Source organism: Gracilinanus agilis, chromosome 2 (assembly GCF_016433145.1).
Source record: "Gracilinanus agilis isolate LMUSP501 chromosome 2, AgileGrace, whole genome shotgun sequence".
Taxonomy (NCBI): domain Eukaryota; kingdom Metazoa; phylum Chordata; class Mammalia; order Didelphimorphia; family Didelphidae; genus Gracilinanus; species Gracilinanus agilis.
The window spans coordinates 420,182,806-420,195,580 of NC_058131.1; the positions used below are offsets into that span (position 1 = coordinate 420,182,806).

At 37.4% G+C, this 12,775-nt stretch overlaps 1 protein-coding gene across 1 annotated transcript in view; it reads left to right on the forward strand.

The window, feature by feature from the left end:
* The window catches only part of TRAF3 (TNF receptor associated factor 3), a 169,373-nt gene that overhangs the window by 7,473 nt on the left and 149,125 nt on the right, over window positions 1-12,775 (forward strand). Inside the window, exons 5-6 of the mRNA XM_044659907.1 lie at window positions 177-455; window positions 819-1,104. Coding sequence (XP_044515842.1) covers window positions 177-455; window positions 819-1,104 — 565 coding nt within the window. The remainder of the gene's footprint in view (window positions 1-176; window positions 456-818; window positions 1,105-12,775) is intronic.

Here is a 12,775-nt window from a genome sequence, read left to right on the forward strand (position 1 = left end):
CCGCCGGTGCAGCCGCCGCCTCCAGTGCAGGGCCAGAGCAAGGGGATTTCCAGCCCTGAGAGAGGAAGTGCGGTGTGTGTGTGTGTGAGTGAGTGAGTGAGTGAGTGAGTGAGTGAGTGAGTGTGTGTGTGTATGCATGTATGTATGTGTGTGTGTGTTTGTGTGAGGGATTACAGCACAGAAGGGACTTTCCAACCCCAGCGGCGGCTGCGGCGGCGGCGGCTACAGCCCCAGCTCTTTCCCCCCCCTCCCCACCACCTCACACCCCTCCCCCCCAGCCCCTTCCCCTGTACTCCCTTCTCCCCTCCCGGACAGCAGCCGCCTCCTCCTCTCCCCCCACCTCCCAACTTGGCGCTGCTGCTTCTCTCCCTCCCTTCTGTCCTTCCCTACCGCCCTACAGCCCCCACAGCCCAGCCCACCAGCCTGCGAGATGGGGCTGAAGGGGGAGGAGGAGGGTGCGGAAGGGGGAGCAAGACCCACTTGGCTTCCCTAAGCGACCAGTGGCTTTGAGGAGTCCGAGCCGGTGTCAGATCTATCAGTCTTGGGTAAGGGAGAAAGACTGGGGGAGAGGGGTTTGGGGAGGAGGGAGAGGAGGGGGGGTTGGTTTGAATGCTCTTCCACGTTGCTTCGCTAAGCTGAAGGGAGGGGGGTGGGCGTGTAAAGGGAGTGGGGGGAGGCGGGGCAGCCACCTTCCCCTAGTGTGGCCTGGGCACTTGCTTCTGCAGCTTTTTCAGACTCCCTCCCTCCTTCCCTCCTTCCCTCTCCCTCTCCCCCACCCCTCCCCCTCCCCCAAGCTGTGCCCTTGCTGCTCTCTTTAGCTTCTTGCTTCAAGATTGTGGCTGCTCCTGATCCTTCTCAGACCCTCATATCTTGCCTTGTTGCTGCTGCTACTTCTGTGGTTGCTGATCCTGCGGCTGAAGGCTCGCGCTTTAGACCCTCTTCCCAGCTCTGCCTGCCCTGTTGCTGCCCAAGCAAAACTCGGGCTTCTCAGTGGGGCGACATTACAACCGCGGGTCCCCAAACTGATTGGCATCTTCCTGGTGCCGGCGCTGCTGTTGCTGCTGCTGTTACTGCTGCTGCTGCTGCTGCAGAAAGGATGGATCAGTAAGTATTATCCTGACAGAGGAGTCCTTAGACAATTTCTGTGTGGGCTTTTTTTATTGTCTTAGTTTGGTATTATATTTTATGGAAATCTTTGTCCATTTCAGTATTTCCTTATGTAGCTGGGAATGAGTGGTCTTGGGGCTTTAAAAGAAGCATCGGCCACCTCTTCTGCTATTCTCTTCCTACCGGAGGCTAAAAACACTTTAATCTAACTTTGAAAAACTTTGTAAGGGAAAAATGGTATTCCATTGGAAATGTCTTGGGGTTAAGACATTGTTGATGGCTTTTCTTCTTGAATAATTTACTCAGCTATTTAGAGGCAGTAGAATTACTTTAGAGAATGCAGTCTAATGTAATCTGGATTTTCCTCTCATGAAAAATCCACAGAATATTTCAGTTTGGACGGTTGCACCTGGTCAGCATAGAAAGCTCTTTTTTTTTTGTCCTTAGTTTTCCAGAAAATGTGGATTCCAAGGCCTTATTGTAGGTGATTTTATATTCTTCTCCTTCTCTGTCTCTCTGTCTCTGTCTCTGTCTCTGTCTCTCTCTGTCTCTCTTTAAAAATCCATATTCAGTGTGTTGAGAGGGATAATTATGCAGTCTCTAAAAAGAGATACTCCATTCAAAGCATTTAAATTCATGAATGTACTTACCCTGGTTGAGTTTAGATTTTTTTAAAAAAGCCATTATTTTAAAGTTTATACTGAGTCATTCCTCTGCAGATGAACCTCTGACTGATTCATAATCAGAAAACTGCAGTGGCCTATAAGATAGAAAAGTACTGTAATACAGTTACAGATAGCATGCAAAATTTTACCTTCAGTTAATATTAATGAAATCCCCCAAAGCAATGATGATCACAGTTATTCCTACTACTTCATTTCCAGCTCCATCTTGAGGTGCCAAGCTATTGCTTACATATTAATGAAACTCATAGCTCCTTTTAGGATGGCTAGTTGATATTCAGACCTTTGGAAGAATTTTCAGCATTCCAAATTGTTTCATTAATTTTTTAAAAAGGAGTAATACATGATGGGGGACAAAGTCCCAAAGACAGTTTTAGGAATTCAAGATATCCTCAAATGATTAGTGGTCAGTTAAAGGGGAAATTATGTTTGAAATTTTCACATTCATTTTAGAATGAATTCATAGGCAGAAACTGGGTGTATTCTATTTTCATAGTCAATATAAGAAAGCAGGATTTAGCACACTGTTTGCTTTTCTTAATTTACATTCACAGCATACAACTGAAGAGGAGCCATTATTTTTCAACATATGCTATGAATACATATTAGGAGTAAAACCTTGGAAGAGGCTGGTTTCTGTAATCTTGGCTTTGACAATGGTTTAATCATTATGGGAGGAAATGATAGTATGCCCCCACGCACTATCTTAAAATTCACTTATTTTGTACATGGAATCTTTCAAGATATTCTTATTTTAAAAGACCTCATTGGGTATACAGGGAAATTTATAAAATAGTAGGAAGTCATTCTTTATTTAAATGAATGAAAAAAGAATTCAAAGGAAAATACGTGTCTTGTCATGTTCTGCTTATAAAAATTTCCTTAAGAATTTAAATGTGAATTAAAACACATCCAAAGCCTCACCATTCCAGACTGAAACAAAATAAGCCATTCTAATGCTAAAATAGGAAAATATTATGGCCAGATTGGAAACCCCTGAGAGTAGGTATAATGGAAATACTGACAGACTTTGAATTTTAGCATCACTAGTTAAAATCAAATCTTATCAGGGTTGTGGTTTACAATGTAAGGCATTTCACTAAAGAGTAATCTGTTCCAGCTGTCATATCCTATAATATAGGAAACCAAATAGCAGCCAGAAAGAATTCCAGCACAGTGATGGTGTTCTTTAAGTATACATAGGACAATTTTCTGTGATAGGAAAGTAGACCAATTTTTATTTGTATGTTGTCCAATTCCTTAAGACTCTTGATCAGTGAAAGGATTATAAAGACATTCTAATGGGAATAGACAATAGCAGGGGGCAGTGGTTACTTACTCCCACCAAAATAACCTTATTATTGTTCATATCTTTAAGTGATGGATTTTAAGTAAAATGATTAAGGAACTACAGCTTATTATATCTGCTTTCCTCCTTCCCTTAATCCCTCCCCCTTTCTCATAAACATAATTATAACACTATTTCATTGCTGATACTGACCTCTGTGTATTAGAGATTTCATAAATAGGAATGTTGTATTACAAGGAATTTTTTGTGTTTTTTTTGCTATGAATTCCTGTGAGAAATCTTAAATCACTCCTGTGGAAAAAATCTGAAGTAAAATGCTTTGGGGTACTGGTAGGATAGATATGCTAATAAATTGAACCATGAAAATGTATTAATCATTCCTAAAAAAAGCTTTTTTTCTTTCAAATACTATTGTATATTGGAAGATTCATTGAAAGATAACACTGTTATTGTGTTGCAAGTATGACTTAGACCAAAAAAAGGAGATTGTGTTAAAGTTGTTCATCTCTATTTTCTCATCTTGATATAACAAGAATGGTATGTGATCCAACCTATCAAATGTTATGTAATAGCTGAAATTTTATTGCTTGGTCAATTTAGGAACCATTAGTTCAGAAAATATATTCTCATGCTTGGAGACTATATGTCATTTCTATAGAAGCAAGACTGTCCTTGATCATTTTTTAAAAAAAGTTTTATTGATACCTTTTGTTTTTGCATCAATCATTTCCAGCTAAATCCTCTCTTTACAGTAATGCCATTAAATGATTTGCTATAAAAAAGAAAAAAGTTAAATCAACTAACTGTGATCAAGTTTTATCACTGATAAGTAATCAAGTATATGCAATATTTTGTATCCTTAGTGACCCCCAGTGACTCTTATCAAAAGGATGGAGTTATATTTCATAATCTGTTCAATGGGACAAATGTTGGTCATTACAAATTATTCAGAATTTGGTTTTGTTTTTGTGTTCTTTCATTGATGTTACTATCGTCACTCTGTACATTGTTTCTTTGGTTGTGCTTTTACATCACTGAGTTAGTACCTGTGGGTCTTATTATCTTTCTATAAATTCCTCATATTCATTTTTTCTTATGTTACAACTATAGTATTCTATTATATTCATAGGCCACAATTCATTCAGCTATTCCTTAAGCAATGAACCCACCACTTTCTTCCCAAATACTATGATGGCTATTTTGGTATATTTAAGATCATTATGTGCTTGACCTCTTTGGGCTATCTATATAGTAGTGGCATCTCTAAGTCCCAAGGATATTAACAATTTATCAACTCTTCTGTCATAATTCTAAATCTAAATTTATTGGACTAATTTACAACTCCACCAACAATGTATAAGTTTGCCTGTTTCCCCACCATATCAACATATTTCTATATTTAGTCTGTTTTGCCAATCTTTTAAGTGTGAGGCAATACTTAAGAATTGTTTAGTTTTCATTTCTCATATAGTATTAGTGATTTGGTACATTTTTATATGATTGTTGATAATTTGCAAGTCTTTTAAAAACAGTTTGTTTATAACTTTGATAAATTATCTCCTTGAGAATGGCTCATGGTCTTATTTAAATATATAAGAATATAAAACATTTCCTATATGTTTTGAATATCAGAAATAATTAATACAGAAATTTCCTCCTATTCCACAGTTTCTCTTCTTGATCTAGTTTGATCTCACCGATTCATGTAAAAACTTAAATTTTATGTAATAAAAATTGTCTACTTTATCTTTTAGATAAAATAAGATTTAAAAAGATAAAAAATGGACATTTCTTTTAAAACTGTAGATAGTTTTTTGGTGTGGATCGAAGAATACCTTACATTTAAAAATATCTAACTGTGGTGTTAAAGAACTTTTGATCTGAGTGTAGCCAAGATTAGAAGGAAAGTAGTAAATTGGGGGGGGGAAGTTTTTTTTTTATAGGCAGTTTCTCAGATAGAAGTCTCATATTTAAAATATATAGAGGGGGCAGCTGGGTAGCTCAGAGGATTGAGAGCCAGGCCTAGAGACAGGAGGTCCTAGGTTAAAATCAGGCCTCAGACACTTCCCAGCTGTGTGACCCTGGGCAAGTCACTTGACCCCCATTGCCTACCCTTACCAATCTTTCACCTACAAGTCAATACACAGAAGTTAAGGGTTTAAAATTAAAAAAAAATAAAAATAAAAAAATATAGAGAGAACTTTGTCAAATTTATAAAAATATAAGCTATTACCCAACAGATAGGTAGTCAAAAGATATGAACAAGCAGTTTTTGAATAAAGAGATGAAAGGTATATGTAATTACAGAGCCCTAATATCCATTGTCATGGGATAATATTACAAGTGTTTCTTTTTGTGCAAAAAAATATCGTATATAGCTAAATGAAAAAATGTTCTAAATCATTATTGATTAGAGAAATGCAAATCAAAACAACTCTGAGATATCATCTCATACCTATTAGACCAGCTAAAATGATAAAAGGGCAAAATAATAGATGTTGGAGAAAATGTGTAAAAAATGGGGACACTAATACAGTGTTGGTGGAATTGGTGATCCAACCATTTTGGAGAACAATGATCTGGAATTATGCCCAAAGAGTTATAAAATTGTGTTCACCCTTCGACCTAGCTTTTAGGTTGGTTTCCTAAGGTGATCATGGTAAAAGGGAAATAACTTATATGTATAGCAGCTCTTTATTGTGGCAAAGAACTAGAAATTGAGGGAATGCCCATCAAGTAGGGAATGGCTAAACAATCTGTGGCATATGATTGTGTGATGGAATACTATTGCACCTTAAGAAATGATGAACAGGTTAATTTAAAAAAAACCATGGAAAGATCTATATGAAATTATGAAGAGTGAAACAAGCAGAACCAAGACATTATATGCAGCAACAAAAACATTGTTTGAAGAATGACTTGTGTATGTCTACCTCCAGAGAAAGAACTAATAAATAGAAACGAGCAAAACATTGTTTTATATATGCATATATATTTTTGTTAAATGATTCTTTCTCTAGTATGGGGAGGAGAGGAAGGAAGGGAGTTTCCTAGGAATTTTACTGTGACAAATTTTAGAAAGAAAAGAGAGAAAATTTAAAATAAAAGAATAAAAGGAGAAAGTGATAGACTGAATGTTGAAGATGATTGAAATCAAACTTCAGGAAAAAAGATTAATCAAGATAGAGATTTAGTGGTGGGGGAATTTGGAAGATGGGGGGAAGGGAAACATGATATACAAACTGGAAGAAATTAGTGTTGCTCTGCGTTTTTGTTTTGTCTAGATTTTTTAATCGCTGTAAGAACATCTAGCTATGTGAACTCCTTCAACTAGGACAGATAAGCAAGTAACTCCTCCAGTGTTAGCATTGGGGCATTATGGTCACACAGCTAGTTTGTCAGATCCAGGGCTTAAATACAAATCAACTAGACTATGATGCTGATCCTCTATCAGTTATGTGATATGGCTTTTTCCTTGTGTAATAAACAAAATAAGAAAACAATTGGAGGTTTTTTGTCTAAAAGGAGAGGTAAAAAAGACACAAAATACCTAGAAGTTATAACAGCAAACAAGTAGAAAAGGAAGGAAAAAAAATCATTAGTGGATATATTTGTATTATTGAAGTATCTTCTGTTTTATGCAGTTGATCAGAAAAATAATTTCTCATTTAAAAAATACTTATCAAAACCCTGCGTAATAGACACTGTGCATGTGTACATATGGATGTGCATGTGTTTGTGTGGGTACTACAAAGGAAATAGAAGGCAGGATCATAAAAATGTAAAGTATTTTTTCTGGAAAACTCCATTTCTTTATGCAGATGATCTTGTATGGTCCAAAGAGATGGTAGACTGTTATTGTTACAGATCAAATTTTGTTACTTTAAAGTCCAAAGAATTGTCCTCTTTTATGTGTGTAAGCTTTTTCTTAGTTAGGCCCTGGCTTCTAACATAATAGATCTAGGTATAGTTTTGAGGAAGTCTCTTACAGAATCTTCTTGTATCATGACCCTACCCAGGGAAATCCTGGCACTGTCAGTATCTTGTTGTTTTTTTTTAATTTCCCAGAAAGGGCCCTTAGCTCCCCTGCAAGCACTCATTTACCTAACGAGACATTGAATTTAGGACAGGTTTTATTTAACCCCACAAAAAACATCATAAACTTATATTTGAGCCTCTTATTTATCAGGCAGATTCTTATCTCTTTTCTTTATAAAGTCAAGCAAACCTTTCTTCTGGTGGATCCCAACTTCCCTTGAGCCCCCTATATAGTCCAAATGGCACTAGTGAATTCCAGTTCCTCTTTGTGAATAGTCTCCCAGACCTTTTGAGTACTTACAAGAACAAGGTGGTTTTTGGATTTGCTCTTCTCCTTTGTGACTCTTTTGATGTTTCAGCATCTTTATATGGTTCTGGTTTCTCAATGAATGTGGTTTCTTGTAGGGGCTACAGGTATGTACAAATCTCTTTCCAGTTCCTTTATGTGGTTCCATGGTTCATTTTTGGATATTTGTGTCTTAGACAGCTCTTGTGAGTAAAACTAAGACTACATGGAATGAAAATGTAAGGCTTACCTGAACAGGAGGGATAGATGTGTCAGTTATATTGATATTGAATGTTGCTTGAAATTATAATACAGACCTTCATATTCCACTTAATTTACAAAGTACATATGCCATATAATTTGAATCTTACAACAACCCTGTGAGGTAGATAATGTAAATATTACTGAAGAAGAAATTAAAGTTCAGAGAGTTTAATGATTTCTTCAAGGTCACACAGTAGAAGGAGGGAATAAGCATTCATATTAAGTGCCTGCTATGTACCAGGCATTGTGCTAACCATTTTACAAACATTAGCTTATTTCATCTTCACCATAACCTTGGGAAGTAGATGCATTATTATCTTCATTTTACAGTTGTGGAAACTGAGGCAAACAGAGTTTAAGTGACTTGCCCACAGTTAAACATGTATCAGAGGCAAGATTTGAACTCAGATCTCCAGGCACAGTACTCTATTTACTTCACCTTCCTTGCTGCCTCAGTAGAACTAGGACTTGAGTCCAGATTTTGAAATTCCAGATACAGTAATTTAAAAAAATATATATTTAAATGCCTACTATGTATATTTGCCATAATAAGTGGAACATTGGCTTGGGTTTGGAAATCTTTTTGTCATGCATAGATTTTTACCATAACACAATACACTACTGTGTGGGATTTTTTTTAAATTTCGATTATTTTCCCATAGTTATATGTTTCATGTTCTTTCCCTCTCCCCCAAAAGCTCCATCACCCTCCCATAGCCGATGCACAATTCCACTGGGTTTTACATGTATCATTGATAAGACCTAGTTCCATATTATTGATGATTGCACTAGGGTGATCATTTAGAGTCTACATCCTCAATCATATCCCCATCAGCCCATGTGTTCAAGCAGTTGTTTTTCTTCTGTGTTGTGTGGGATTTTAAAAAACCCATTTTTGGACATGAGATTTACTAGTGGAAGTATGCCGAAGTTATAATTTACTGATCCCCTAGTAATGTGCTAGGTTCTATGGGAAGTATGGGAGAAGCCCTGACTCCCAGGAGTCACAGTAATCTAGGGACATGAATAGGCTAAAAAAGAATAAGACATTGTACTCTAGAAAACTTGTTACCCTTGATTTCAGTCAAAAGATTGAGAAACTATTCCCTGGAAAATTTCCCAGCAGTTCTATGCAGATGACAATACTTAAGTACTTCAAGGGACTGTGTGGGTATTCCGTTCACTGATAAAGATTGCAGTCCCTCTATAACAAATCTTCAAAAGTTGTTCAGCCTGAAAAACTCTTCATTCTATAGCCAACCAGGTAATGAGCTCCTCCAAACTTAGCTATTTTGGTCTGCAGCCAACAGGCCTACTAGGCCTATGTTTAAATGCTTTCCAGCATGGTAGAACCTGCCAGTGCTTGTACTATGCTGGTAAAGCCTTGGAGAACCTGAGGACACCTCCCTGTCACATTGAGGCATCATAGGTAGATGATGAGATGAGACAGCATATAATGAGCTTCTGGATTCTGTGGTACATACTATAAATGGAAAAGGAATTCCAAAAGGGAAAAACTCATTGAGGGCTGGGATTATTCATGGAAGGATTCATGGATAAATTAAAACTTGAGATTGGCCTTGATGTGAGTACAGAATTAGAATTATCAGTAGGATGGAGAATTAGGGAATAGCAGTAGAAGCTGTCCAGAAGGGGTAGCTAGATGGCTCAGTGGATTGAGAGCAAGGTCTAGAGACAGGAGGTCCTAGATTCAAACCTGGTTTTAGGTACTTCCTAGATATGTGACCCTGGGTAAGTTACTTAGTCCCCATTGCCTAGCCTGTACCACTCTTCTGCCAATACTCTGTATTGATTCTACGATGGAAGGTAAGAGTTGGGAGGGCAAAAAATGCTATATGGGAAGATATCTTTACCTAGGATCAACATGGTCCCCTAGTGTGGGACTTTGAAGGGTGCATCATATTGTTTGTTTTGTTGTAATGGCCTATTTTCTGTAAAATAGGATTTGACCTGTGAAATGATTTAATGTTAAGTTGCTTTTTATGATTAATTAATGTGTTGGCTTGTATTTATGAAGGTGACAGTGACAATAAAATGGAGGTTTTTCTACCACATTTAAATGAATGGTAGGTGTTTTTTCATTTATTCTCATTTGAACTGCAGGAGAATTTGAACTGTAGGAGAATGAAGGTAGCTTCTCAACATGGGACTCATCCTTATGATCTACCACTTAAAGCTACTTAGTTATTGCTGACTCTCAAATATAGAAACTCAAGGTATATACATTTTCATTCTGTGCTTTTAATTACTTTGAAAGATATTGATTTTATCTGTTTGAGTACCTCCTCTCCTACAGAGATTATGGCTTAGCCACATTTTGCTAGTTACTGACAATGAATATCACCTGTTAGCCTTTTTCAGCTTAGCTAGGCTGGTCCTCTGATCATAATTCAATACAATTCTGCAATATTTAAGTGACTGCTTTGTACAAAGAACTGTACTAAGTTGCCAGGAGAGATTAAAAACTTAGATGTGACAATACATTGTGAGACTTTACTTGAAGCCTTTTCCAATTTCTAGAAGTCAGATCGTTATCCAGCAAGCATTGTATTAAACATTTTTTAAAATCCCTACCTTCTGTCTTAGAATCACTTCTAAGTATAGGCTTCAAGGCAGAAGAGGGTAAGGGCTAGGCACTTGGGATTTAGTGATTTGCCCAAGCACACAGCTAGGAAGTGTTTGAGGCTAGTTTTGAACCAGATCGCCCCATCTCTAAGCTTAGTGCTCTATCTATGGTACCTAGTTGCCCCTAAATATTTTCTATTTACAAAGCACTGAACGAGGCACATACTTTTTGAGAACCCAGATTTACTTTTATATTAGGAAGACTTTAGTGATGTGTTTTGTTTTTTCTTTAATTCTAAAGTTTATTCTATGCTAACTTTTAGGGTTGGGGGGTTTATTTTTTTAAGGAAGTTACTAGAGAACTTCTTTCTCTATTTAGCACTAGAAATCATAGTAAAGCCCTTTTCTGGTGCTTACCTAAAGTAAGGTATGACATTCCATATGCCTACCTCATTTAAATACCGATATCATGTCAGGAAGTAAAATGGTTACAGTTGTAAAGTAGAAAAAAAGGTAAATTGCTTAAGATGATAAACTTAATGTCTGACCTTTAGGGATATAGCAGTCAAGAGGTATGGGTTTTGTTATCACACAGGAGACAATTCAGTGAAGATTTTTAGACATTAATATTTTAAGCCAAAAAGGTGTTTTAGATTAAAATGAAGTTTTACCAGAAGACCCAGTCAAAGGATGTAAATGCAAGTTAGAAGTGCAGCCCCTAGACCAGGGGTCGACAACCTTTTTGGCCGTGAGAGCCATAAATGCCACATTTTTTAAAATGTAATTTCATGAGAGCCGTACAGTGCTCACATTGACTTTATGGCTCCTGCAGAAAGAGCCATATCTGGCCTTCAAAAGAGCCAGATATGGCTCGAGAACCATATGTTGCCGACCCCTGACCTAGAGGGTGCTACCTTAGAACCTTGTTAGTATGTGCTTATGAGCCCCAGCCTCACTGCCCTTTTATTAATAGTCAGTCAGTAAACACAATTACCCAGCAAAGGAATTTGCTAAGATGGTATAGTAAACATAGTAGCTACAAGTATTTCCCCCTCGAAACTTGGAGTGTACTCTCCCACAAACATACACAGCATCTATGGGAAGAGCATGGGCACATGAGGAGAAAATGTATTGCCATAGTGAGCCACCACTCCTGCTGCTCCAGGGCTTTCTCTTCATGGAGTCCTCACAGGGCTCCCCTTGGGGCTGGCTAAGTTGCTCAGCTAGTCTGCTCCTCTCCATAGCTAGCTGGCTTCTCTATTGCCAGGGTCTTCTTCCTTGAAGTTGTTTTCTCCTTTTACTGACTGCCTTCATATCTGTGCCTATACAGAGTGTGTTTCCTCTCCCTCTTTTGTGCCTCAGATTCTCTAAAATCGACAAACTCTTGAACTGCTGGATGGAGTGTCTTTTTCAGGGCAAGTTGTTGCTATGACTATTGTGGAGATAAGGAAGAGATAAATCTCCTCCCTTTAGCCTTGATTCCCCAAACTGAAACTGACTTACTTATTTAAAAATCCTATCTCCTGTGAGATAAATTTCAGGGCATAGAGACATCTTTACAGTTAATTTAATATTTTTCTTAATATCTTGTGATTGAATTCCCAAGGCTTTCTGGGCTAAGAGTTGGTAAGGGTAAATACAAGTTAATTTTTTTTGATAGCTTTTACCTGCTATGGGGATCAGGAAAGGATTTAGGCAGGAAAGGATTTTACTCAAAGTAAGTTTGAGCTGAACTTTAAAGAAGTTCATCTTTAAATGAAGATTTATTGAAGAAGGCAATCTAAGAAGTATGGATAAGGAGATAGTGCATTCCAGGCATGGGAATGCTTTTTGCAGAGATATAGAGATGGAAGATGGAGTGAGAAATAGCAAGAAGGTCTACTGGACTGGCTCATAGAGACTGGAATAGTGGTTTGGAACCAGGCTGTGATGGGCTTTAGATACCAGACAGAAGAGTTTGTTTGATTCTGCACAGAATCTAGCGCCATTAGAGTTTATTGAGCAAAGAATTGACCTGACCTGACCTGTGCTTTAGAAGGTTTGGCAGCTGTATGATGAGAGGATGGATTGGAGAAAGGAGAGACTTGAGACAGAGAAACCCCTTAGGATACAATCATCCTGGTGAGTAGAAAGTAGAATGATCGCCAGATGAATAGAAAGAAAGGGAATGATTGCAAGAAATATACAAGTGGAATCAAATAGAATTATAAAATCTCAGAGTTTACTTCATGGGACATACTTAAATGATATAAATGATATACTTAAGGTCATATGTGGCAAATTAGTTGCAGAATTAGAACTAAAACTTAGGCCTTCGATTTTTTTGGAGTGGTGATCTTTCTGTTGTACCTCATTTTAAAATATAGTTTTCATTTATTCTCCAGAGATATTAATTATAAAATAGTCCTTCATTCTACCTTCTCTAGCCCCTTTTTTATTTGATAGCTATTCTGTATATCTTTAACATTTTTATTTGGAATTTTTTGCTTTCCTTATATTTCC